Source organism: Vipera ursinii, assembly GCF_947247035.1.
Source record: "Vipera ursinii genome assembly, chromosome: 1".
Classification (NCBI taxonomy): Eukaryota; Metazoa; Chordata; class Lepidosauria; order Squamata; family Viperidae; genus Vipera; species Vipera ursinii.
The window spans coordinates 151,180,928-151,204,985 of NC_139512.1; the positions used below are offsets into that span (position 1 = coordinate 151,180,928).

General features: G+C 39.4%; 1 protein-coding gene and 1 long non-coding RNA gene across 2 annotated transcripts in view; one reads left to right on the plus strand and one right to left on the minus strand.

The window, feature by feature from the left end:
- The window catches only part of LOC310631816, a 263,229-nt gene that overhangs the window by 148,263 nt on the left and 90,908 nt on the right, over positions 1-24,058 (plus strand). The window lies entirely within an intron of this gene.
- The window catches only part of LOC310631814 (prolyl endopeptidase FAP-like), a 59,501-nt gene that overhangs the window by 20,992 nt on the left and 14,451 nt on the right, over positions 1-24,058 (minus strand). Inside the window, exons 3-15 of the mRNA XM_083348525.1 lie at positions 20,651-20,742; positions 20,486-20,560; positions 18,553-18,605; positions 17,748-17,820; positions 15,518-15,638; positions 13,412-13,566; positions 11,930-12,033; positions 10,583-10,718; positions 8,825-8,869; positions 8,293-8,397; positions 8,127-8,197; positions 5,453-5,506; positions 3,790-3,914 (exon numbers count right to left, since the gene is read on the minus strand). Of these exons, the coding sequence (XP_083204651.1) occupies positions 3,790-3,914; positions 5,453-5,506; positions 8,127-8,197; positions 8,293-8,397; positions 8,825-8,869; positions 10,583-10,718; positions 11,930-12,033; positions 13,412-13,566; positions 15,518-15,638; positions 17,748-17,820; positions 18,553-18,605; positions 20,486-20,560; positions 20,651-20,742 (1,209 nt within the window). The remainder of the gene's footprint in view (positions 1-3,789; positions 3,915-5,452; positions 5,507-8,126; positions 8,198-8,292; positions 8,398-8,824; positions 8,870-10,582; positions 10,719-11,929; positions 12,034-13,411; positions 13,567-15,517; positions 15,639-17,747; positions 17,821-18,552; positions 18,606-20,485; positions 20,561-20,650; positions 20,743-24,058) is intronic.

A 24,058-nucleotide genomic window follows, 5' to 3' on the forward strand; every position in this document is an offset into this window, starting at 1 on the left:
CATCTAGCTATTTTGCAGCCAGCTTGTTGTCCAAGTATTTAGCTTAAATGTTTTCTTCCTTCCAGATCAGAAGCAAAAAATCTTTTCCTTTTCTTCATATTCATGTGTTTTCAGCACAAAAGGACACAATAGGAAAATGATGAAACATGCATCACAACACCACAGCACACATGCAAACACCGGTACATAAGTCGTGTGGGGTCTCATGATACACATTTGCCTCCTTTTGTCCCCTGCAAATCCCCTGATATTTCCATCTTTCTGCTTTCTTCTCCAGCCCAGCTACCACATTCCATCTTTCTCTTTCTCATTCTCTCTCTCCCTCTCTCTTCTCTCTTTCTCTTTTTCTCTCTCTTTAGTATGCTGCCCAAAAAGAAAGAAAAATAACCTGAGAATATGCTGGTGAAAATTATTCAATCTCTCATCGTTTCACAGGTTACTAAAATGTGCTCTTCTTGAGGCTGCTTTAGAATGGATTGTGGGATTGCAGGATTCAACCCACAAATGTCTGCTTTTATATTATAGAGCAGAGGTCCCCAATCTTTTGGACATCAGGGACCGGTTCAATGGAGAGAGTTTTTTCCATTGACCGGAGGGATCGTGGTTTCGTGTGCTATCTGCAACCCACGGATGGGGGCTTCACTTGTTTGTACGGGCCAGTTTCTGGCACGCCGCTGACTGACGCTGGTCCATGGACCGGGGGTTGGGGACTCCTATTACACTGTAGAGAACAGTATCCAGTTTCTTGAATTCCACAGGCACAAAAACATCTCTGATCATACTGCATGGCAGTAAGATGCAGTAAAACCTGGAAAGTGATGTCCTTTTGCCACTCTTACTGCCATGGTTTATTTAGGCCTTAAATTGGATTTATACCCATGTCGTGATGGGTCGGACATGACTTCACAACTAAGAACAACAACCCATGTTCATACAAATTAATTTTTTTTCTGTCACTGATGCTTTATTATTGCTTCATTCTTAAAGTTCATCTGTGAATCATGAAGCACCAAGGATTGGTGCTCAGAGAGAGGCCAATTCGAAAAAAATACCTCCTTTTGAAAGCTTTGCGGAACTGCTTATCTAGTAGCTAAGAAATTCCTGCAAGAGTTATCTGGAAATCCATGTCTCAAGACTCCTGGGGCAGTCATTCTAATTAATCTTCTCTCCCTGCTAAGATTAGCAATGGTGGCAAGTTTTAGGATGATCAAACAGTAAACTGTCTATGACAAAAAATCTCACAGAAATGTCTTCCATATTCAATTCACAGATTAATTACTTGAAGGTCCAATATATATGGGTTTGTATGAATCAGGAGATGTCTTGGGACAAGGCCATTAAACACTGAACCACTCCTGATTTGGCCTGTAATTCACAGAGATTGAAATTCCTCAACAGCAAACACCTGGGACCCTCAGCCTACACTTTGGACAGTACTTGAAATATACAAGGAGCAGAGCATCCTGTTCACGTTCAAGGTTACCTTCAATAAAGAGGCCTTGTAACAGAGAGCTAGCATTTTAACTGCAGCTAAAGACAAGGCTTCCAGCAATTTTGCATTAAGACTCCCAGGTCAAGGGGTTAGGAATAGAAGTGAGGACTGGCATCAAAATGCCCATCTCTCTCTTCCTCTGCAACATCTACCTCAAACTCTCCCATCATATCTCTTTTCCCATCATTTCTCAACTCTCTTTTGCCCAATAATTTCCACTGCCCTTTTTTCAGTTTTCTGTCCTCTCTGGAGCCTCTATATTCCACCATTCTATGTGATTACCTGGTTACCTGGTCACTCTAACCAGACACATACTGTACATCCACATCATCAACTCAAAAAATTTCTTTTTCTTATTAGCATTGAGAAATTTACTTCTCTGTGTGTGGGCATCTGTAGCAATCTCTCTCTCTCTCTCTCTCTGAGTGTGTGTGTGTGTGTGTGAGCAGTGCTGCTGAGAATAAGCTAACCTTTGCATATTGTACTGTTCTGTTCTCTCTCCCAGATGAAAAGGTACCTAGCTAAATGGGTTACATAACTTGGGCATGGAATTAACCATGCACGACATAATCTGGATAAGTTGTCTTAACTCATTTCTCAGGGTGAACATATTCCCTGTGTGACACAGCCTTGGCACAGATGGATGATGTAAGTGATTCTTTATGTTTGCATTTTGCTAGTGATATAGTCATTATTTGCAATGCTTGTACACCTTGTAGAAAGTATAAATATATGAGAAAAACTGTAGAGCAACTATTTTCTCCCCAATATGATCTGAGGAAAATGTGCATTGCTATCCAAATGTCAGTTTCATTCATCCATACCAGTCAATAGGTATACGCCCAGATTTCCCTCTTTAAATGTAATTGGCATTCTGTTTTATAATTTATTTAATTTTTACTTTGGTTTGGATTTAAAATACACTAACAAGCAAAGAAACCCATCACCCCAGCTAATACTTTCAACCCGGAAGCAAATTAAATGGTGTCTCTGACACAAATGGGATGGGAACAAAGAAACTACTTCTTTAAGTTTATTTATTTTAGGAAACTATCTAAGCCACAGCACTGGTCTGAGAGAGCCTTTCTTGATTCCATAAACTCAGAGCCCAGTTGCAGAACCTTGCACAGGGCGAAAAATGTTCTAGGATCAATTTCTAGAAGTTCAAGTTCCAAAGCAGTGGAGAAAAAGCTCCTGGCTGAAACCATGGTTAGATGCTGCCTCTCATTCTCATTCTCACGATTTGATGGTTCCACATTCTTATGGCATAAGCCAGTTTCCTTCATTCCAAAACTTCTCCATATCATGCCAAAACTGACTCATTCATGTAATCAATAGGTGTGGTCTTGTGTTACGGTTTGTTTCAAAGCATGAAAGATAATACTGCAAGATCATACTTTCAGAGTCTTTGCCATTTCATAACTAGAAAGTGACATAGATAATTTATAACCCTTAAATGCATTATCCTAAATTTCCAAATGATTAGAGTATAAATTAAATTATCATTTTATTTTATAAAAGAAATATGTATGTATGTGCGTGTGTGTGCATGTATATATGTGTATGTAAAAGGTAAAGGTAAAGGTTCCCCCGCACATGTGTGCTAGTCGTTTCCAACTCTAGGGGCCGGTGCTCAACTCCATTTCAAAGCCGAACAGCCAGCGCTTGTTCGAGGACATCTCTATGGTCATGTGGCCGGCATGACTAGATGCCAAAGGCACACAGAACACTGTTACCTTCCCACCGTAGTGGTCCCTATTTTTCTACTTGCATTTTTATGTGCTTTCGAACTGCTAGGTTGGCAGAAGCTGGGACGGGTAACAGGCGCTCACTCTGTTACACGGCACTCGGGATTCCACCCGCCAAACTGCCGACCTTCTGATCGACAAGCTCAGCGTCCTAACCCACTGAGCCACCGCATCCCTTATGTGTATGTATGTACGTACAATTATTATTCTACCCACCAGGCCTAATCCAGAGAGGGAGTCCAACTTTAAATTCAGGATTCCAAATGATAAAACCATCTATCAGGAAGGGGGAAATTATTCACCGGCGACAAGCCAATTGTAAACAATCCCCACTCCCAACACCCCTAGCTACTGTAACATCTGGATGGTACTTTCTGTATCCACATGTATAAATTAAGCATCATGATATTCACTGGGGCTCACTCCCAGATAAGTGTACCTAATATTGTACACATTCATTTACTGTTATTAAATTGCTCTGAAGTAGGAATGGTCAATTGTAGCTTGCATTAATTATTAGGATTTTATTTACCCACAAATTTGACATACCATAACACATGAGTGCATAATAGTTGGCGTTATCACTGAATCTTGCTGCATAATACTGGCATCTTTCTTTTCGTAAATTGCAAGTAATGCACTGCTTTGTTGTAGAATTTCTTCCAATATTAATTCTGTAAAAGAGGCAGATTTAGAGACAATCTATATCTAGAACAGAGTTCCCCAATCCTTACGACTTTGTGGATCAACGCAGGGACAGAGGGAGAGCGGATGGTTCTGTGTGAGAGGCAGGCAAGCAGCATGTGTTCATCTGCGGGCAGCTCCATTTGCATGAGCAGCAGGCATGTGCACCTGCTGCTCGCGCAAATGGAGCACGCATGCATATGCTTGTCTGCTGCTTACACAAGGGGAGAGGCACATCTGCATGCTCACTCACCGGTTTGGGCAGCCCGGTTTTGAACAGCTAATGGCCCATTAGTGGGCCATGGCCTGGGGATTGGGGACCCATGATCTAGAAAGATGTTCCCAACCTCCATCAGTCTTTTCCGATGTTTCCTTACTATAGGGACGTGATGGCGAACCTATGGCACGTGTGCCACAGGTGGCACGCAGAGCCCTCTCTGTGGGCATGCACACTGTCACCCCAGTCCTAGGCCTTCAGCTGGGTTTTATAAAACCTTTTCGCTTTAGGCCTATGCCATGTGCAAAAAAAAAAGGTTCAATCAATCAATCAATTTCAACTTCTCATGGGGAAAAAAAAGATCTCGCAAAGTTGGAATTGATTAATTGAACTTTTTAGTCCCACCCAGTCTGGTGTTACCACCTCAGCCACACCCACCCAATGGGCCACACCCACCCAGCACACGATGATACATAAGTGAGTTTTGGGTTGCAGTTTGGGCACTCAGCCTCTAAAGGTTTCGCCATCACTGCTATAGGGGATGTGGATTTTGGATATGATGTTCAAGTGGACTAATATGTTAAAAGCTTCTCTTTTTTTACCAAAATATAATCACTTTATTTGGAGTACTGGCCAGTGATTCAGGGTCAGCCTGTGGGTTCGGCAGTTGGGTCGGATGACTCAGAGGAGGAGGGGGGTGTTGAAGAGCTTGCTGAGGGGGTTGAAGATCTTGCTGATGAGAGCCCTCAGCCAGGCCCCTCCCACCTGGTCACGATGGAGACCCAGCTGTGTGAGCCTGACAGCGTGGATGAAGATGACCCACAGCTGGCCCTGTTCAAGGACGCCCGACGCAGGAGGCAGTCAATCAAGAGTAAACAGAGGAAGGCAATGGGGCAGAGAGAAGCCACGCCCTGAACTGTATAAAAGGGGAATGCGTGGGAGGACTGCTTTGCTGAAGGCAACCGCTTGATTAGTTCCTGTTTCATAGCTCCTGTTTCATGGTTGGTGTCTTGTTTTGCTCTGTTTTATGTTAATAAATTTGGCAGGCTTAATTCCAGCCTCTTGCCGTTTGTAAAGGGGTTGTCCCTGCCTTTTCTGCAGGGCCGGTAGCAGGCTGGTACAGAACAGTTTCACCTTAACTCTTTATGTATAAGAAATATGGAATAGTGATTATTCCTTGCAATCTATGACCCAAAGTAACTACATAGTTTTGATGAAGTTGGTGAATTGTACTCACTAACTTGAAGTACTATTTACTTTTTTACACTTAATAGTTATGTTTCTATTGCAGGGGTTTTCATAGCAACTTACTTATAAATGTTTCTTCTTCCTGGGTAACCTTCAAATTCATTGCTTGAATAAAATCTGGAAGGCAACATCCATTAACAGATAAATTATGCATTCATTGTGGAATGAAATTATAAAACGTTACTTTACCATGAAGGATTCATAAGAAAATACTCAAACAACATGAAAAGTTCCAGCCAGTCAGCAAATTCCCCTTCTTCCTAGATTCTTGTTTTTCCCAAGGCAATAGCCATTTTTGCCTACTAAGTGATGTTTGATTTACTTTCCTGCACAATTCTTTTGTTTTCTTGTAAAACTTTGGATTTGCCAGCCCTTTGAAGTAGACAAGTTAGGAAACAGACACTGTAAGAACAAGGATGTAATAACAGAATTTTGAAAGCCTAATAGAGATTCTTGGTCCTTTCCCTCCTTTCCCTGCCTTGGTGGAGCAGTGGGCTAATGCCTCCTCAAGTAACACCAGCTGCCTGCAATGATTGCAAGTTCGCATCCCACCAGGCTCAAGGTTGACTCAGCCTTCCGTCCTTCCGAGGTAGGTAAAATGAGGACCCAGATTGTTGGGGGCAATAAGCTGACTTTGTAATAATGCCGCTTGGGGTGTGTGTGTGAAAGCCCTAATAAGCAGGCATATACATAGAATGAAGGCTACTGCTAAGCTTGTAAGCCGCCCTGAGTCTTCGGAGAAGGGCGGGATATAAATGGAATAAAAATAAAAATAAAATAAATATCAAAGAGAATCAAGGCAGGGAAATCTTGGTTTCTTTCTCACCCTTTCCTTCCTGTCAGACTAAGCTGGTGCTTAAGCAACAGCTGCTGAATTCCTTCTTCAAGGCTACCTCCATATTCCTGTACAGGATTCCCTGAAGTGCTACCTTCATCTTTTTGTGGGGGAGGTATCATTTGGCTACGTAAAGATCCACATTCAGAAAATAAGTTTGCTATAAATATTTTATTAGGCTATTGGAGAAATGGACAATGGAATTTTTTAGAAACCCTAGAAGCTGCCCGCTGTTTTTGAAATCTGTACCTTGTTTTTTGGCTCTGATACTTAGGAAGAAACTAAATGCATTATTTCATTTTTTTTCAATGTTTACAGAAAAAGAGAGCTTGGAAATCTCTCTCTTTCCTAGTATATATGAAGAACATTTGCAGGGATTGGGTATGTCTACTTTATTTTATTTTTATTTATTTTTATTTTAATTCCATTTATATCCTGCCCTTCTCCGAAGACCCAGGGCAGCTTACAAGCTTAGCAGTAGCCTTCATTCTATGTATATGCCCGCTTATTAGGGCTTTCACACACACCCCCAAGCGGCATTATTACAAAGTCAGCTTAATTGCCCCCAACAATCTGGGTCCTCATTTTACCTACCTCGGAAGGATGGAAGGCTGAGTCAACCTTGAGCCTGGTGGGATGCGAACCTGCACTAATTGCAGGCAGCTGGTGTTACTTAAGGAGGCATTAAGGACAAGGGGTGACATAATAGCAGTATTCCAATATCTAAGGGGCTGCCACAAAGAAGAGGGAGTCAAGCTATTCTCCAAATCACCTGAGGCCAGGACAGGAAGCAAGAAACGGATCAAAGAGAGAACCAACCAAGAACTAAGGAGAAATTTCCTGACAGTTAGAACAATTAATCAATGGAGTGACTTGCCTCCAGAAGTTGTGGGTGCTTCAACATTGGAGTTTTTAAGAAGAGATTGGACAATGATTTGTCTGAAATGTTACAGAGTTTCCTGCTTGAGCAGAGAGTTAGACTTGAAGACCTCTAAGGTCCCTTCCAACTCTGTTATTCTGTTACTTGTGCATGCAATACATGTATGCATGTTTCTCTTTAAGGGAGATAATTGCTTTGCTCGTAAAGTTATTTTACAGTATGTCATTGAACAATTATATATATATATATATATATATATATATATATATATATATATATATATATATATATATATATATATATATATATAATTGTTCAATGACATACGGTTTCTATGTTACACTCGACCATGGCTTGATTTACGTATTAGTTTTCTGAATAAGCCAACACTGGCTGAACATACTATATATATATTGCTAAGTCAGAAGCCAAAGCTAAGACCAAATAACTGAGCTCTCTCTGCTTCAGTTTTAAACTAGATCAATATGTGAGCCCTGATGGCATGGAGCTCCAAGTCCTTCACAAAAACTGATTACAAAAAAAAGGAGGAAAATGGGGCTGGGTTTCATTCAGTAACAGTGGGACAATTTGATTGTTGCTTCTTTATAGATGCTTCGTGTGCAAAGTCATATGGACTTCCCAATAGATTGAAATCAGCTATTATGCCCAAATGAGTAAACAAGGCAGAGCAAAGTAATACAACATATAATAGTATTTATATTCTTGATTAAGATTCTATTAGACACTTCTAGTCATGTCCAATGTTTATGACTGGATGCACAAGTTCACAGAGGGGGAAATTCTTCTGTTTTTCCTTTGTAGGCTAAGCCTAACTTTGAGGCCTTTCCAGGTCATAATTGTTGAGGGGAATCCATTGTAACTAGTCATATGGAATGACTCTCCAAGACCTTTAAAAATGGGGTTCAGCTGCAAGGCTAATGGAAAAGGCATTTTTGCATTCTTGCATATAATTTTCATTGACAGGTAACATAACCAACATACTGGGGATGTGGGATACTTACATTGCATCATCTGTTACTCTATAAATATATATGGCCTCCCACTCACCACTCGTGATCTGGATTGCCTTTTCCTACAAAAACAACATATTTAAAGTCAGATACTTCATTCTGCAGCACATCTCTTGCAACATAGGTGAACTTTAGATTAATGCTTTGGTTGACTTACCACTGAGTCTTTGATGTAATGAATGTGTTTATAACCATTCTGGTCGCTAAAGATTTTGTAATATGACATGGCATCTGAAGTAAAATAGGGTGCCGAAACAAAGAACTGAGAGACAATAAAAAACTGTCAGTGAAACAGAAATTAAATTTTTTGAGAAGTGAATGAAAATTAGGCAAACTATAGTAAATATATTTTGTACTACGTATTTTACTGTATAAAATTTTATTATTTTATGTGTTTATTAAAAATTTACTGTTTACTAAATATATTTTACTATATTTGCTGTAGTAAAGCTTCCTGATGTTACTATTTTTTCCTTATCCCACTGTGGAACATCTTTCATACTGCAGTGAAAACACATTCATTAAGGATTTACAATGTAACTAACATTTTTATTTGAAGGTAAGACCCAGCAGGTTCTCAAAATGATAATGATGTCTATGGTATCTCCCTCCCCAAAATAAATTAAATCCAACAAAACCCCAAGTAAACAATGTTAACACCAAAAGGGGAAAGAGCATAGAAGCCATACTCCACCAGTCCATCCTGTATGACTCTCTTCTATGTATTGCCGATTCTGTTAAATCAAAGAAAGCAACAAGGCTGAGATGTAAAACAGAAATCTGACATATTAATGCTATAAAATTTTCAATCAGACAGAAAAATGAGAAAATGAGGACCTATCAAACACAGGCTACTTTCTCAGTAATGATTTGTAGCATCCTCTAATGCCATCATTGTATCAGCACAGCAATAGTTATTGGATAGCAAAAGTTTGTGCTTAATACCAGAATATTCAACGATAGTCTAAAAGCATCTTATGAACAATTCACTTTCCAAATATTTTGACAAAGCTTTCAAAGCAAAACTTTAGGTTACGGATGCCTCTTCCTTTAAAGTATTTCTTTGTAAAAATCATTTCATTGAACTAAATTAAAATATTTAATATATTTACCTATATAGTGTAGCTGTAATATTATCATTATTTATCCTTCTTATTCTCTTCTTTACTATCATTATTATTATTATTATTATTATTATTATTATTATTATTATTATTATTATTATGTTACTTCATGTATACTGTGTGCTTTTGTATTAGACACAAATTTCTTGTGTGTTTAATCACACTTGGCCAAATAAAGTATTCAATTCAATTCAATAAACTCAAATTATAGATGCACAAACTTTTGTAGGATACCGTAAGGATCTTGTTTAGAAACTTGACAGAGTGTAGCATGGTTTATCAAGGTGGCAAGAATCTGGATGAGTGTTAGATGGTAACAAAAAATTCCAGCCTTACTGCCACTGAGTGATCATGCAGAATTTTTAACCCAGATATGGTAGCCTTGAGCAAGGTGACTATTTAAACTTGCATTCAATTTTTATTTATTGGGTGTATTTGCTGATTTGGTGATTTTTAGTATGAAGTTAAGAATCCTCTCTGGATTTGCAAAAAGTATTTCTTATCGTTATTTGCCCACTGCAGCTTTATTATCTCCTAGTATATGAGAGAGTCCACATTGTTTACGCCTTATTACTTCCGGTTTAATCGGAAAACAAAGTATGAAATGGAAATTTATTCCCCTGAGATCTTTTCAGCAAACATAGCTTAATGGAGTTCTCCCATCTGTTCGCACTCCTGTTAACTAACCATTGGTGTGCAGAGTGATACGGTAAAAGCACTTTATAAACAGAAGATGATAGTGGTTTTATCCTCATCTTTCCTTAGGTAAGAACATGCTGAGGCATGCTATTTTTACTGCATTTTGGATCTCTAGGGCAAAGTTGCTGATCATTTTGGTTCTCTATCTAACAAAACTTTTCAGAGGGACTATCTTAAGATGAAATACCTATGTTTTTCATACAGGAGCTTGAACTCTAATACTTATTCACACATCATGATAAGACCTAATATGGTTGATTTGAGTTTGGCGTGACCATACTGCTTATAGTTTGTAGCCAATAATATATGACTTAAAATGTTTATAAACCAGGCCACTAAGAATCAGCAGCGCCTCAGTCAAAGGTCAAAATGAACCAGGGGAGAAAAGGCTGTAAGAGGGATGAGTAAAAACCAGCTCCATGTTCTCACCATTAATAGGTACTAGTAATATTCTTTCTGGGATCAGATATTCACACGAGACAAATTAGGATCCCACCTTAATTTGGAAGCAATCTTTTTCCCTTTCCTTTTGCACAGTAACTATCCAGCTACAATGAGTGTTTACCAAATTGTTCGCTGATAAGAGTTTTTACTTTAAATCTTAGCTTGATGGAGACATACTACCTCTGGACAATCCCAAGATCTGGAGTGGTAACTGTAATCACAGATTGCTAACAGAGAAAAGTTCTGGATTCTTTTCAGCCACTGCACACAGATTCTGTCATCTGTTACCCAGGTAATCCAGGTGACATAGTGATCACTAAAAAAAAAGGGAAAAGAAGGGAGTCAGTGAGTACAGGAAAAAGACAAGAAGGAAACATACTATTGCATTAATAATATATCTGTTATGTATTGGTGTAAAATACTTGGAAACCGTTATTGTTAGTTAACTGCTGTGTCTGTTTAAACTCCAGACTGCTTGTCTCCAGAGTTGTTACTTGTGTTTTGAGCAGGAAAGACTGCTTTAATTCCATTGGCCACTGCCTAGCGGTGGTCCGTATAAATAGAAGCTTAGTGGCAGTTCATGCTGCTTCTGTGTTAACTTAATAAACGTGTTGTTGCTTTTCACCACCGCCTTGTCAATGCCTCACCAGTGTTGTGATTCAGCGTCAGCCTGTGGTTTCGGCAGCTGAGTCGGATGATTCTGAAGAGGAGGAGGAGGGGGGGTTTGGAGAGCCTTTGGTGTCAGAGGAAGGTTCTGATGCACCGCAGAACTCTCAGCCTGGCCCCTCCCATCTTGCTCCTCCTCATACCCAGCTGTGTGAGCATGAAGGATTGGAAGAAGACGATCCACAGCTGGCTCTGTTCAGGGATGCTAGGAGCAGGAGGCAATCTAGCAGAACTGAGCAGAGGAAAGCAATGAGGCAACTCGGGAGAAGGCAATGAGAAGCCATGCCTTGGTACTGCTGTTAAAAGGGGAATGTGTGGGAGGTGCTGGTTGCTGAAGGCAACCATTTGAAGAGCTTCTGCGAGAGTCCTGGTCTGTTATTGTTTAACTCTTGTTTAACCTTTTTGGTTTAAGTCTTGTTTGAACTTTTCGATTAACTTTTGTAAATAAATTTGGTTGGGTTAGTTCCAGCCTGTTGATTATAAAAAGGGGTTGTCCCTGACATTCAAACAGGGCCAGTCGTAGGCTGGAACAGAACAACCGGTCCCGATACTTAACAATATCTATGACAGGTAGACCAGATTAACAATATAGATATAGATGGCCTATAGATGGCCTATAGATGGCCTATAGATAGGCCATTAAAGCATCCCCCAAGTTCTTTGAACAAGTGAGCCAGGCTCCTTAGCTCAGCACTCTTGTATTGCTATAATCAAACGGTTGAAATGGTTTCTAACCTTAATGAGAATTACATTTTACATAAAAAGTAACGTTTCCAGGGGAAAAAATCCAAAGTCAAATCATTGAAAACAATTATTATCTGTTGAAAAAAAAAAGAGGAATCGATTTTAAGAAAATATTACCTTGCTGCTATGACTGGTGGTGCAAGTATTTCCTTCGGTCTAAAATCTCTAGGATTTGTAGTATCTATAATCAACACTCTAACAGTTGGGTTTTTAGCTCCAGCCTTCAAGGAAAAGTAGGAACAAAGTGATTAAACTAAATTCTAATAACTTTAATTATAGTATTTAAATAAAAGAACTAAGTAAAGTTCTATAGAGTAAAGTTATTTTATTCATTTCAGGCACACATAAGGTTCTTTTCCATTTCCAGACAATTTTGAATCTTGTTGAAAATGCATCTTAGCTAGACATTTACTTTGAGAAGTTCACAGTAGACCGGCACTCATTAACCCAGCCAGTTGTAAACACTAAACAAATAATAATATAAAGATTATAATCTCACGGGAGAAGTCTTCTACTCCATTGCCTTCAAAAGTATCAGAAGATGTTTAAGATCTGCTACCTCAGATTCTATTCTCTTCCTTCTAGGTCAGCTGCCATCTTGAATATTACTAAGTATTTTCAGTAGGAGGTATATGTGAAGGCAGTGGTGGGATTCAAATATGTGAACAACCAGTTCTCTGTGTGGATGCCACTTCCGGAAGTCCATTTTGGGCCTGGGCAACAAAAAATTAGCTACCAGTTCTGCTGAAGTGGTGTGAACCGGCTGAATCCCACCACTATGTGAAGGGAATCGATTAGGACTTTCAGAATGTTACTGTGGTACCTTGGTACTCAATTCCTTTGAAACTCATCGAATCTGAAACTCATACTCAACACATTTTGACATAAAAATTTGTCCCAGTACTCATCTTTTGTTTGGTATTCAACGTACAAGCTAGAACATATCAGTGTTGGCTGCCTTGTGACTCACTACATTATACCTTACTGGGAAAATTGGTTTGGTACTCATTGTTTTTGGCATTCGTCGCGCCTCCTGGAACCAATTAACAATGAGTACCCAGTTACCACTGTATTCTAATAGTACAGGATACACAAGCTGGATTTCTATTTAGGATAAACATAAGCTACCCTTATCGCTGTCCTAAAAGTGGTACTTATTTTAGATTTGTATTGGTTTTTTCCACCAAAAGCTACAAGCAGAGGCTCATGACATTATGACAGCACCAAAGGGAGAGCTCTTCCCATTCTGTTTTCATTTTAGAGGGGTAGGGGGTTATGTTTTATAGGTGCGTTAAACTAACTGTGAAGGTAATGCATCTATTTTATTTCATTTTCTACAGAAAACAAGCAGGAATCACATTTTACAATTTGCTGGTTGGCTGTCATACTTCAGGAATGTGATCTTGAGTGGGGGAGGCTCAAGGATTGAGATTCTTAGGCTTCATGTCATCCACTCCCTTTTAAAAAGCTTTTCAATTATACTACTTAGCAGTTTTTTAAAAAGTCAATAGTTACATTTGGTATAGCTATTTAATGTTCGAATATACAACAAAGCCGAGTCTAATGCTGAAAGGAAAATAAATAAACAAGCACATCTACCTTTGGATATGGAAGAGTTATTTTTCTAGGATATTGATTCTCGCCATAATATGAATATTCGATAACTGGTATTTCAGTATCATTGAACTCTATGTATGCTATGTTCTTGCCATTTGGTGACCACCACAGAGCATATTTTGTTGCAAGCATTTCTTCTAAAAGAAACCAAGTTAAAGGACATTGTTGTTTGGTTGCAAAATTGTACAATATATTATACGATGTAGTGCTATCTTTAAAACTATGCCAGTATTTTGATCTACCTCCATAACTGTAAAACCATTAATCTGACAGATCACCAGGCAGTTTTGGGGTAACTAAGGAAGAGAAAGCAGAATCACAGAGAAGTAACTATGAAATTCTGGAAAGGGAGGAAAATCATAGCAGAGAACTATCAGTTCATTTGTGGGAAAGCTGGTCAAAAGCCAAAACCTAACAGTTGTCTTCGAATGGTTGAAAAAATTTGAGGGCAAGTAGTGAACAGTTTTGCATTTTTTTGTGTGCCTTCTAATCCAGGTGAATATCGATCTAAAAATGTAAATAACCCAGAATTAAATGATTTCACTAAACTGCTTCACAGAAATGAAGGCTGGCATCCAATTAATAAGCACAGGGGGAACAAATAGCACAAAAGTGCCTTGGTTGTAATCACACTTTCCAGATGGGCTATAAATGGGAAAATATCTCTCTTTCCTTCTAGGTGTTTGTGGCTCATGATTGTGTTACAAGTGCCATAGATAATGCACATATTCATTCTCATGAGTTCAATGAGCAATAGCAATATTCCGAATAGCTCTCACCACCTGGTGCCTTGCTGATGGGAGTGTAGATCTTATCCTAGTTTCACTAAGGCTTGCTTGCTTGCTTGCTTGCTTGCTTGCTTGCTTGCTTATTTATTTATTTATTTATTTATTTATTTATTTATTTATTTATTTATTTATTTATTTATTTATTTATTTATGTCTTTATTGTCAGCTTTCCTGGGGAAGCAAGTTAAGACCATAATTCTTCATCTTTCCAATTTCTTGTTGAATTTATATGCATTCACTAACTGTGTCACATCTTACCTCCATCTTTGCACACAGATATTGAGTGGTGGGAGAAGGGGAGAGAAATCCATTGGTTTTATATATGATCAAAACTGAATTTACACTTTCCAAACTAATATGTAATATGGAACAAAAGTATCTTGCTACATACGTGCACACACACACACACACGCGCGCACGCACACACACGCACAAACTGTGTATGAATTTTCATTCAAATTCTTTTAACTTAAAAAGCTCCAACCAAGTTAAGCCTTTCTTGTCTCTCCAATCTCCGTTCCTGGAAACTCTTAGAGATAAAGCTTGATCCAAGGCCACTAGTTGCTGATCCCTAAAACAGTTACTTTGTTCAGTAATCTAACATGTTAACATTCAAAACATACTGAGTGGAATCAGCCCATGGCCCTACATAGCCTCAAAAGGAATGCGGTCAAGCAAAGATTCCCTTTGAAGGAAGGAATGCTCCCCCATGTCTATAATGGGATTGTTCCAGGGGACCTCTTGTCTCATAAGAGGATACTTTTTGCAAGGAGCCATGGAAAAGACATCATCTCCTCTCCCTTCCAAAAATGGAAGCAAGCAGTGAGCAGAGTTCTACCTACTTCAGGCCTGGAGCCATTCCACTGATTTCTCCAGGTTTTCAGAATTTACTTCTCATCTCTCCAGTGCAATTTTACATTTAGTTCATAACTGCACTTTTTTATTTTATTTTCTTTGATCGACACGGTCTTTTAGAAAGATAACTATGACAAACTGTCTCCTAATAATGCAGATACACAAGATGCAGGAGTCTCTTAAACTAAATACAAAAATAATTTTACAACTACCATCTGATGAAGCCTATTTTGAGACAAAGTATTTTTTGCCACCAAGAGGAAAAATGACATGACAGGAAAACGTGAAAAATGGAAGAGACAGGATGTTGAGCAACTGTAGGCTTTGTGGAAAATATTAACACAACAATAAGTTATAAAGAACACATTTTGACTCTTGTTTGGGGGCACTGCATTACTTTATTGCTCATGCCAAGTCATAAGACTGCTTTTAAAATTCAATTTACCTTCATAAACCCAGTCAGGAATTCCATTAAATATTTCATTCCAGTAACCATTTGTGGTTATTTGAATAGCAGCTTCTCTGGGATCTTGTTTGAAATAGATATTATTCTGGTAAACATAAGCCTAGAAGGAGGGGGGGGGGAAATCAATTTCTTTATCTGTAGAAGGTACAAATGATTTATGCAATCCAAAAATACTATGTAGCACTGCTAAATATAGGACTCACTTCAAAATAATTCCTTACAAACATTTATCTTTGCAGAAGGAAAGTGTTCCAGTTTTATTTTCCAGACCACAGAGAAGAATCTCTGGAGAATCATGCAGTGAAAAATAGGGAGGTGTAGGCTGGTTCTTAGAGTGAGGCCTAACAGCTTCCTATGAGATTGGCAATGCTTTGCATGTGTGTTATTTGCATGTCCATGTCCATCCCTTAATAATACATTACTTAATAAGCCTTCTGTTTTCCAAACATGTTAGACTACAACCCCTATCACCTCAGTCATCATGACTGAAAGCTTTATGAGGGATAATGAGGTTTTAGTCCAACACATGCAAAGAGCATGAGGCTAGAGAAGACTGGCTATGCCACAAGAATATTTTTGTGTGAGCATAACTAAGATTGCCCATAGATGAGAGATGTCTGGCTTAAGTTCTTGCTATGTTCTGAAGCTGTAGTGAAGTCATATTTTACAAGATATAAATAAAAGGAGACAACCATACTTTATCTCCTCCTCTTATCTACTCTAGAATTCCCCTGGCAGATGTATGCAAAAAGTTGGGAAAGCAATGAAATGCTTACAATGAAAGTCTTGCAGAAATGGTGAAGCCAATCAGTTTGGTCAGAGAGAAAAATATTTAAAAAGACTAGAACCCTAATATGGACTTTTGCTGAAAGAAGAAAAAAAATGAATGGATGATTGCAAGATCTGAGGATTAAAAATGAGATGAAAAGGCTGGAGAAGAAATTAAGATGACAATTACAGCATCCACTGGAGTTGGGGAGGGGTGATATATTTAAAGTAATAAAGAACTCAATGTGTATGAAGACCAACACCAACTGAAGAACTGGCAGCTGTGATTTCACATTTTGTGTCTATAATGAATGAATGAACCTTTATTGTCAAAGTACAATCATGTATACATTGAGAGTGGCTGAGCCTAGTGCCTATAACAATAGATGGAGAGAAGATGGAGAGGGTTTACAGCAGGGGTGTCAAACTCAATTTCATGGAGGGCCGCATCAGCATTGCGGTTGCCCTCAGGGGCCTGGGTGGGTGTGGCCAGGGTGGGCATGGCCTACTGGGTGGGCATGGCTAGAGTGCGTATGGCCTACTGGGTGGGCATGGCCAGCTCTACATCATTATCAACAAGGGTGCCTATGGGGGCCTGGGCAGGAGTGGGGACAGATCTGAGGGTCTCTGGCAAGAAGGAGGGTCTCTGGGCCAGGGCCAAGGCAGTGGGGGCCGTTCCCTCACTGTTTCCAGGTTGGCTTCGGGGGCCACATGAAACCACTTCGCGGGCCGGATCCGCCCCCCGGGCCTTGTGTTTGACATGTCTGGTCTACAGGAACATAGCCAGAAATCCAGCTTCTGGGTTTCTGTATTTGGTATATGTAACTTGAGACAAGCAAAAGCGTGTCTCCCTAGAACAGTGATGGCGAACCTGTTAGAGACCGAGTGCCCAAGCTGCAACCCAAAGCCCACTTATGTATCATTGGGTGCTGGGTGGGCATGGCTCATTGGGTGGGCGTGGCTGCAGTGCTAATGGCAGACTGTGTGGGTCTAAAAAGTTCAGTCAATCAATTCCAACTTTGCGAGATCTTTTTTTTCCCCCACAAGAAGTTGCAATAGATTGATTGAACCTTTTTTTTTCTTTTTGCACATGGCGGTGGAGGCCTGAAGTGAAACGGTTTTATAAAACCCAGCTGAAGGCCTAGGACTGGGGTGACGGCGTGCGTGCCCACAGAGAGGGCTCTGGGTGCCACCTGTGGCACGTGTGCCATAGGTTTGCCACCACAGCCCTAGAACAAGCAATAATAGATCCATCGTGAAGTGCATACTTTCTCTTAAAGCACAGTTCTAACATAGCATCTGGCTCTGTCTACTAATAGTGCTCTTGTCAATATTTAAAATTCTTAAGCATTCTTGATAAACAGAAATAAGTGATGCCTGAAAAAACACTGGAAGCACATCAAACTCAACCAGAAAGGAATATTATTGTGACACTACTGACCAATTTGTGTCCAACAGGTGACCAGGAGATATGCTGAATATGATGTGGTAGCTCATATTCTTTGACAAAAACACTACAATGGAAAAAAAATCATGGAATGACATAGTGTTTTCTTAATTCATATTTCTAATTAATTATTCAGTATTTACATGAAATTTAGAACTTGTACTTTTAGGAAAGTTGATGAATGCTCCCCATTCTTTATGGTTCATTCTTTATTGGTGAGCATATCTGTTGACATGATATTTTTGGTGATGTGGATACAGACGGTTAGAATCTGAACTTTTTGATATCCAAAATACTTTGGGATTATTATTCTCTTTAGTAGGAAACCAGAAAGGAAATAAAAGGTGCTATAGGAAGCCCACAAACAAGTTACAAGTAGAATGACACATTCTGTAGACATTTCCCAGTTACAGCTATTGAACCATACATTTATTTATTTAAGAAAATTTATATGAGGGTTTCTTGGTCTTCTTTAAGCTCTTGGTTGTTTTCTTGCAGACATTTCATTACTCAAAGTAGGTGCTAGTGGGAAGTCCTTACCAAACCATTAGTTCATTAGTTCTGAATTCTGGCAACAATGTTAGGTCCAGCCCAGTGAAAACTGTCTTTAAGTGATTGATAAACAGTTTAAGAAGAGAACAAAATGAAGCACTCCAGTAGATGTTTGGGAATATCACTAGAGATAACAGCTCTGTTGGAAATCTGTTTTCTTAAATGGCTTATTGGGTCCCAAAAAGAACATCACATAAACTTAAATGTTACTAATATTTTAGTCAACAGGAGAATAAATCTGTCTTACCCTAATATAAGATCATAAATGTGATAGGATGCTGTGTAAGAATACCTCCAAAGCTGAAAAGATTACAATGGGGAGAGAAAATTCATTATTTTTGCTAAATGTAAAACAGTTTATCTAATGCTTTCTCCTGAGGTCATCATTCCACTCACTATCTCAGTTTTATTAAAGACAATGCAATCAGGCAAGCAGTTTTCATAAAAACTCTGTGAGGATCCACCGTGGCACTAACATAGGAGCAGCCATCACTATTTTTCCGTCATGAAGAAGCTTTTCAAAATGCTTTTTACCGATGTAAAGAGTATCTCCAGAAAAGGAACCTATTTCTCATTTTGTGATTTAGACATTGATCAGCATTATGATTATGGAATCTTGATGGGCATGACAATATACTCTATATGGTTAGCTATTCTTACATGTTGTGTGGCTGCCATGGAACTCTGTCATTACCTGGAAGGTTTTTCAAATGTGGAATATAATAAGATGCTTGTAAGAGGAGTGGCAGCCTCTGGGGGTGGAGTCAAAAGAGGGATCAGCCTAGAATCTCTATACAGCTACAGCCAAACTTGGTGGAGCAGTGGGCTAATGCCTCCTTAAGTAACACCAGCTGCCTGCAATTAGTGCAGGTTCACATCCCACCAGGCTCAAGGTTGACTCAGCCTTCCATCCTTCTGAGGTAGGTAAAATGAGGACCCAGATTGTTGGGGGCAATTAAGCTGACTTTGTAATAATGCCGCTTGGGGTGTGTGTGAAAGCCCTAATAAACAGGCATATACATACAGTAGAATGAAGGCTACTGCTAAGCTTGTAAGCCACCCTGAGTCTTCGGAGAAGGGCGGGATATAAATGGAATTTTAAAAAAAACTAAGCCAAACCTCCCTTGAATTACATTAACCTTCAACTAACTCCAAGCAGGTGCTAACCATTAATTAAGAAGATTCCTGTGTGCAACATTATTAGCAGTAAATCAATTTAATTGGAACTTGTGTGGACCTAGTCTTTCATGCCTGACATACTGTACATTCTAATGTGTAATGACCCCATGCAAGTACCCATGCAAGTGCTAAAAGAATAAAAGTGAACACGTGCAGATAACGCTCTTTTCACTATGCCATCCCTCTCAGCACCATGGCCTCCTCCCCTGTGGAGAGGAAGTTTCTGTTTCTGTTCCTATTTTCCCGAACACAAATCCAAGTGCAATTAGAAATCTGCTTCCTTGGACATAAAAATGAAGTGCCCTTTATATCTTCTGTGTTAATATGGCATAAATGTGCAGTGATCAGGTAGGGATAGGATACTGGAAGCAAGGTTTGTGTCCATGTGTGTCCATGAATGTGTGCCCTTTCTCCCCATCCTTTAGCCAAGCTGAATTTATTTATTTAAAAATTATTTATTTATTACATTTGTATGCTGCTCATCTCACTGTCCTGAATAAACGCTTGCACAAAGCTAATGAAATCTTCTGGGTGACACATAAAGCTGTTTAATTTCTACAGTGGATGCTCTCTGGGTACATAACTTGCCAGGCAACATAAGAACAAGACAGGTTTTCAAGTAAAATTAATTAATTCTCTTACCAAATTAATGACTGACCCAAGGGTCTAACTTTCCTCTCCATTTAATTCATCTCTTAAGAACTTATCTACTTATCCCTCAGGCCCTAGGAAATCTCCTCAAAATTAGAAGACAGTGCAGAAGAGCCAATCTGGCAGGGATGAAGGGCTGATTGTTTACCCAAAACAAAATACGAGAAATTTCGACCATCTACTTTGCAGTAATGACTGTTTTACTATGGAGACTAAGAGTGAAAAGATGATGAAGGAATAAATTAAGGCCTTGCTTCAACTTCCTTTCCCAATGAATTCCTTCAATAAACTTTTGTTAATGCCCTGAAAGTAATAGAATACCAATCCCAACTTTTTTAAAAAAAAATTACCTTAGAATAATTGCTTTCCAATAGCATAAAATTCTGATCTGCGGACATTGCATAATTTGTGGCATTCACTTCTTTCTGAAAAATTAAAGCATCAAATAGTAGCCAATACACAACCATCACTTAGATAAATTAGCTCATCAATTTTGAAATAGCAGGCATACATACAACAGTGCTATTTTTCAAGATAGTGATCGACTGCCCTGATTCGACATTGTGAAGGATGACATCATCTTTAGATCGATGAAGATATTCCTTTCCTTAAATGGAAAGAGAAATGGGATTGTTCAATAAGTTTCATGGAAATGCTATCTTGTTGCATATCTTAGGCAATCATGCATTTAATTGCTTATTCAAAAGTGTAGGCAAGGAATTTTAATGTAAGTAAAAAGGAGGAAAGGAAATGCTTTGATTTTTTAATTCTGAACAGGCAAAAAATGACATCAAAACTGAGAAAAATCAAATATATGCAGAGATAAAAAAATCTCAAATGCTCTTGGTAGAAATAGGGAATAAATTGATTCAACTCACAACTGAAGGTAAATTTTGCATTGTTGCTCTAACTTACACCTAAACTTTTAAAATTTGATTGATATCCCATTTTTGTACTAGGGCGAGTACTTGATTATTATTAATGCTTCTTTAACATTTTGCATTGTAATTCATATATGTGTGTGTGTGTGTGTGTGTGTGTGTAAACAAAAAAATTTTTTTTGGCTTGCTAACAAAGAATAAAGGGAGACTTTGTTAGCAAGCCAAAAAAAAAAATTACACAAATATGAGCTGCCACTGCTGTGGCTACTGCCTGTAAGATGGCCTTGGGCTAGGCCGAAACAGGAAATAAGATTTGTCCCATGTAAGCAAGTGTATTCTGAATGCTTAACAAACATTTAAAACACACACACACACACACACACACACACACACACATATATATATATATATATATATATATATATATATATATATATATATATATATATATATATATATATATATATATATATATGGATCCTTGGTTTTTCGGGTTTTTCCCCGCGTAGAATTAAAGGTGTAGGCGCAACGTTTCGATGGAATCCCATCCATCATCATCAGGCTTCTGTTTCCTTCTTCTGGGAGAAGCATGTGGCTGTTTGTTCCTCTTTTTTAAACTGCCAGAGGGGGTGTGTTCTGTGGAGGTGTGCTCTGATTGGGTAGGGGACCAAGTGTGTTCTGATTGGGTGGGAGTGTGTTTTGAATGGTGGGGGTGTTCTGATTGGGTGGGGGTGTGTTCTGAGTGGATGGGCTGGTCTCAGCTGCCAGCTCCAGACCTGAGCTGGTGAGTTGTGCTGCTTTTGTTCGGCTTCGTGTTTGTGGTGGTGCCATGTTTTTATAGTGGGTGTCAGTTTGCTTATTGTGTGGTTTGGAGGGGTTTAAAGTGGCTGATGTTGCAGCTGTAGTTAGGTTTCTGTTTTGTGGTTGTGTGTCTTTATCGTTGTGGGTTCGGATTTGCTTTTTGAATGGTTGTGTGGTGGTGATGTCATGTGATGTTATCATGAGTTTGGGTCTGGTATCATTCTTGGTGGTTGGGCTTCGTCTGTCAATCAAGGCGGGTTTCCAAATGGCTGGTAGACGAGAGGTATCATCTCGTTTATTCATGCTGTGGGGGCGTTTTTCTATCTCAATGGCTTCTCTGATTATTCTGTTGTTAAAATGTTCAATTTTGGCAATAGTTTTGGTTTTTTTAAAATCAATTTCATGTCCCGTGGCTTCAAAGTGTTGGACCAGGGATGAAGTTTGTTCTCCCTTTCTGAGTGAGTTTTTGTGCTCTTCAATGCGTGCACTTATTCTTCTGTTGGTCTGTCCGATGTATGTGGTGGGGCAGGTGGTGCATGGGATTTCGTATACTCCTTGGTTTTCTAACCCAATTATGTCCTTGGGGTTTCTTAGGATGGTGGATATTTTTCTGTCTGTGTAGAATGCTGTTTTGATGTTGTGTTTTTGGAGGACCTTGCTGATTCTGTCTGTGGTCCCTTTTAAGTATGGGAGGAGGGCTTTGCCATTTTCTTGTTCTCTGTCTTGGGTTTTTGTGGGTGTCTCTCTTCGGATTAAGTTGGTAATCGTATTTCTTTGGAATCCATTGGCTGTTAGTACATTAGTGAGAGTGTGTAGTTCGGTTTTTAGGTGTTGTTCGTCAGCTAGGTGTTTTGTTCTGGAGATGAGTGTCTTGGCTACGGAGTTGATCTGTGCTGGGTGGTGGTGTGAGAGTGCGTTCAGATAGCGGTTTGTGTGTGTTTTTTTATGGTAGATAGTGTGTCCTAGGGAGCCGTTGGATTTCTTGTAGACTAAGACATCAAGGAAGGGAAGTTGATTGTTAGCTTCTGTTTCCATGGTGAATTGTATTTTGGGGTGTAGGCTATTGAGGTGTATGAGGAAGTCATCCAGTTTTTCTTTGCCGTGTGGCCAGATTACGAAGGTGTCATCTACGTATCTGAGCCAGAGTTTGGGTTTGTGGTTGGATTTTTCTAGAGCGAGGGTTTCAAAGTGTTCCATGTAGAGGTTTGCGATGACAGGTGAGAGGGGTGATCCCATGGGTGCTCCTTCCATTTGTTTGTATCTTTGTCCATTGTAGATGAAGTATGTGTTAGATAGGCAGTGGTTGGTCAGATCTAGGATGTGTTTTGGGGGGTTGTATTTATTTAGGATAGCTGTCAAGGCTTCTTTGATTGGCACTTGGGTGAAGAGGGATACGACATCGAAGCTCACAAGTAGGTCCCAGGGCTGTAAGTTTAGTTTACTTATGATCTCTATGAATTGGAATGAATCTTGTACGTGTGAGGTGATGGAATTTGCGTAAGGCTGTAGTTGTTTGGCAAGAAATTTGGCTAGATTTTGTAGAGGTGAGCCTATGGAGCTGACTATGGGTCTGAGTGGAGTTCCTTCTTTGTGTATCTTGGGCAGACCATAGAGCTTAGGACATCTGGATGATTTTTCTCTGGGAATGATTGTTTTCTGGATCTCTTCACTGATGGGGGTGGCTTTTATTTTTGATTTTGTGGTTTTTTCCAGGTAGGTGGTGGGATCTGTCTTGAGGAGTTTGTATGTGGAGTCTCGGAGTAGGTTGGATAATTTGGTATGGTAGTCAGATGAGTTCATTACCACCGTGGCGTTGCCTTTGTCTGCTGGCAGAATGATTATGCTGGTGTCATTTTTTAGGTTAAGTAGTGCTGTCTGTTCCTCTTTGGGTAAGTTGCTTTTGGGTGGTTTGCTGGTGCAGAGGATGTTGGTCACTTCGAGTCTGATTTTGTTGGCGTCATCAGGGTTGATTTTGGTCAGGCTGGATTCGACTCCGCATATAATGGTTTCCGTGGGAATGTGTTTGGGAGCGACTGCAAAATTAAATCCTTTAGACAGGACGTTGGTTTCGGCTTTGGTGAGAATCCTATCTGAGATGTTGTGCACAGTTTGTTTCATGTGTTGCTGTGGGAGAGGAGGGGTTTGTTTCTGGCGTTCCTTTAGTCTTCGGAGTTTATTGGTGTGTGTGTCTGTTTTGTAGGCAGTCTCTGTTTCAGCTCTCCAGACAGCAATTTGTTTGAA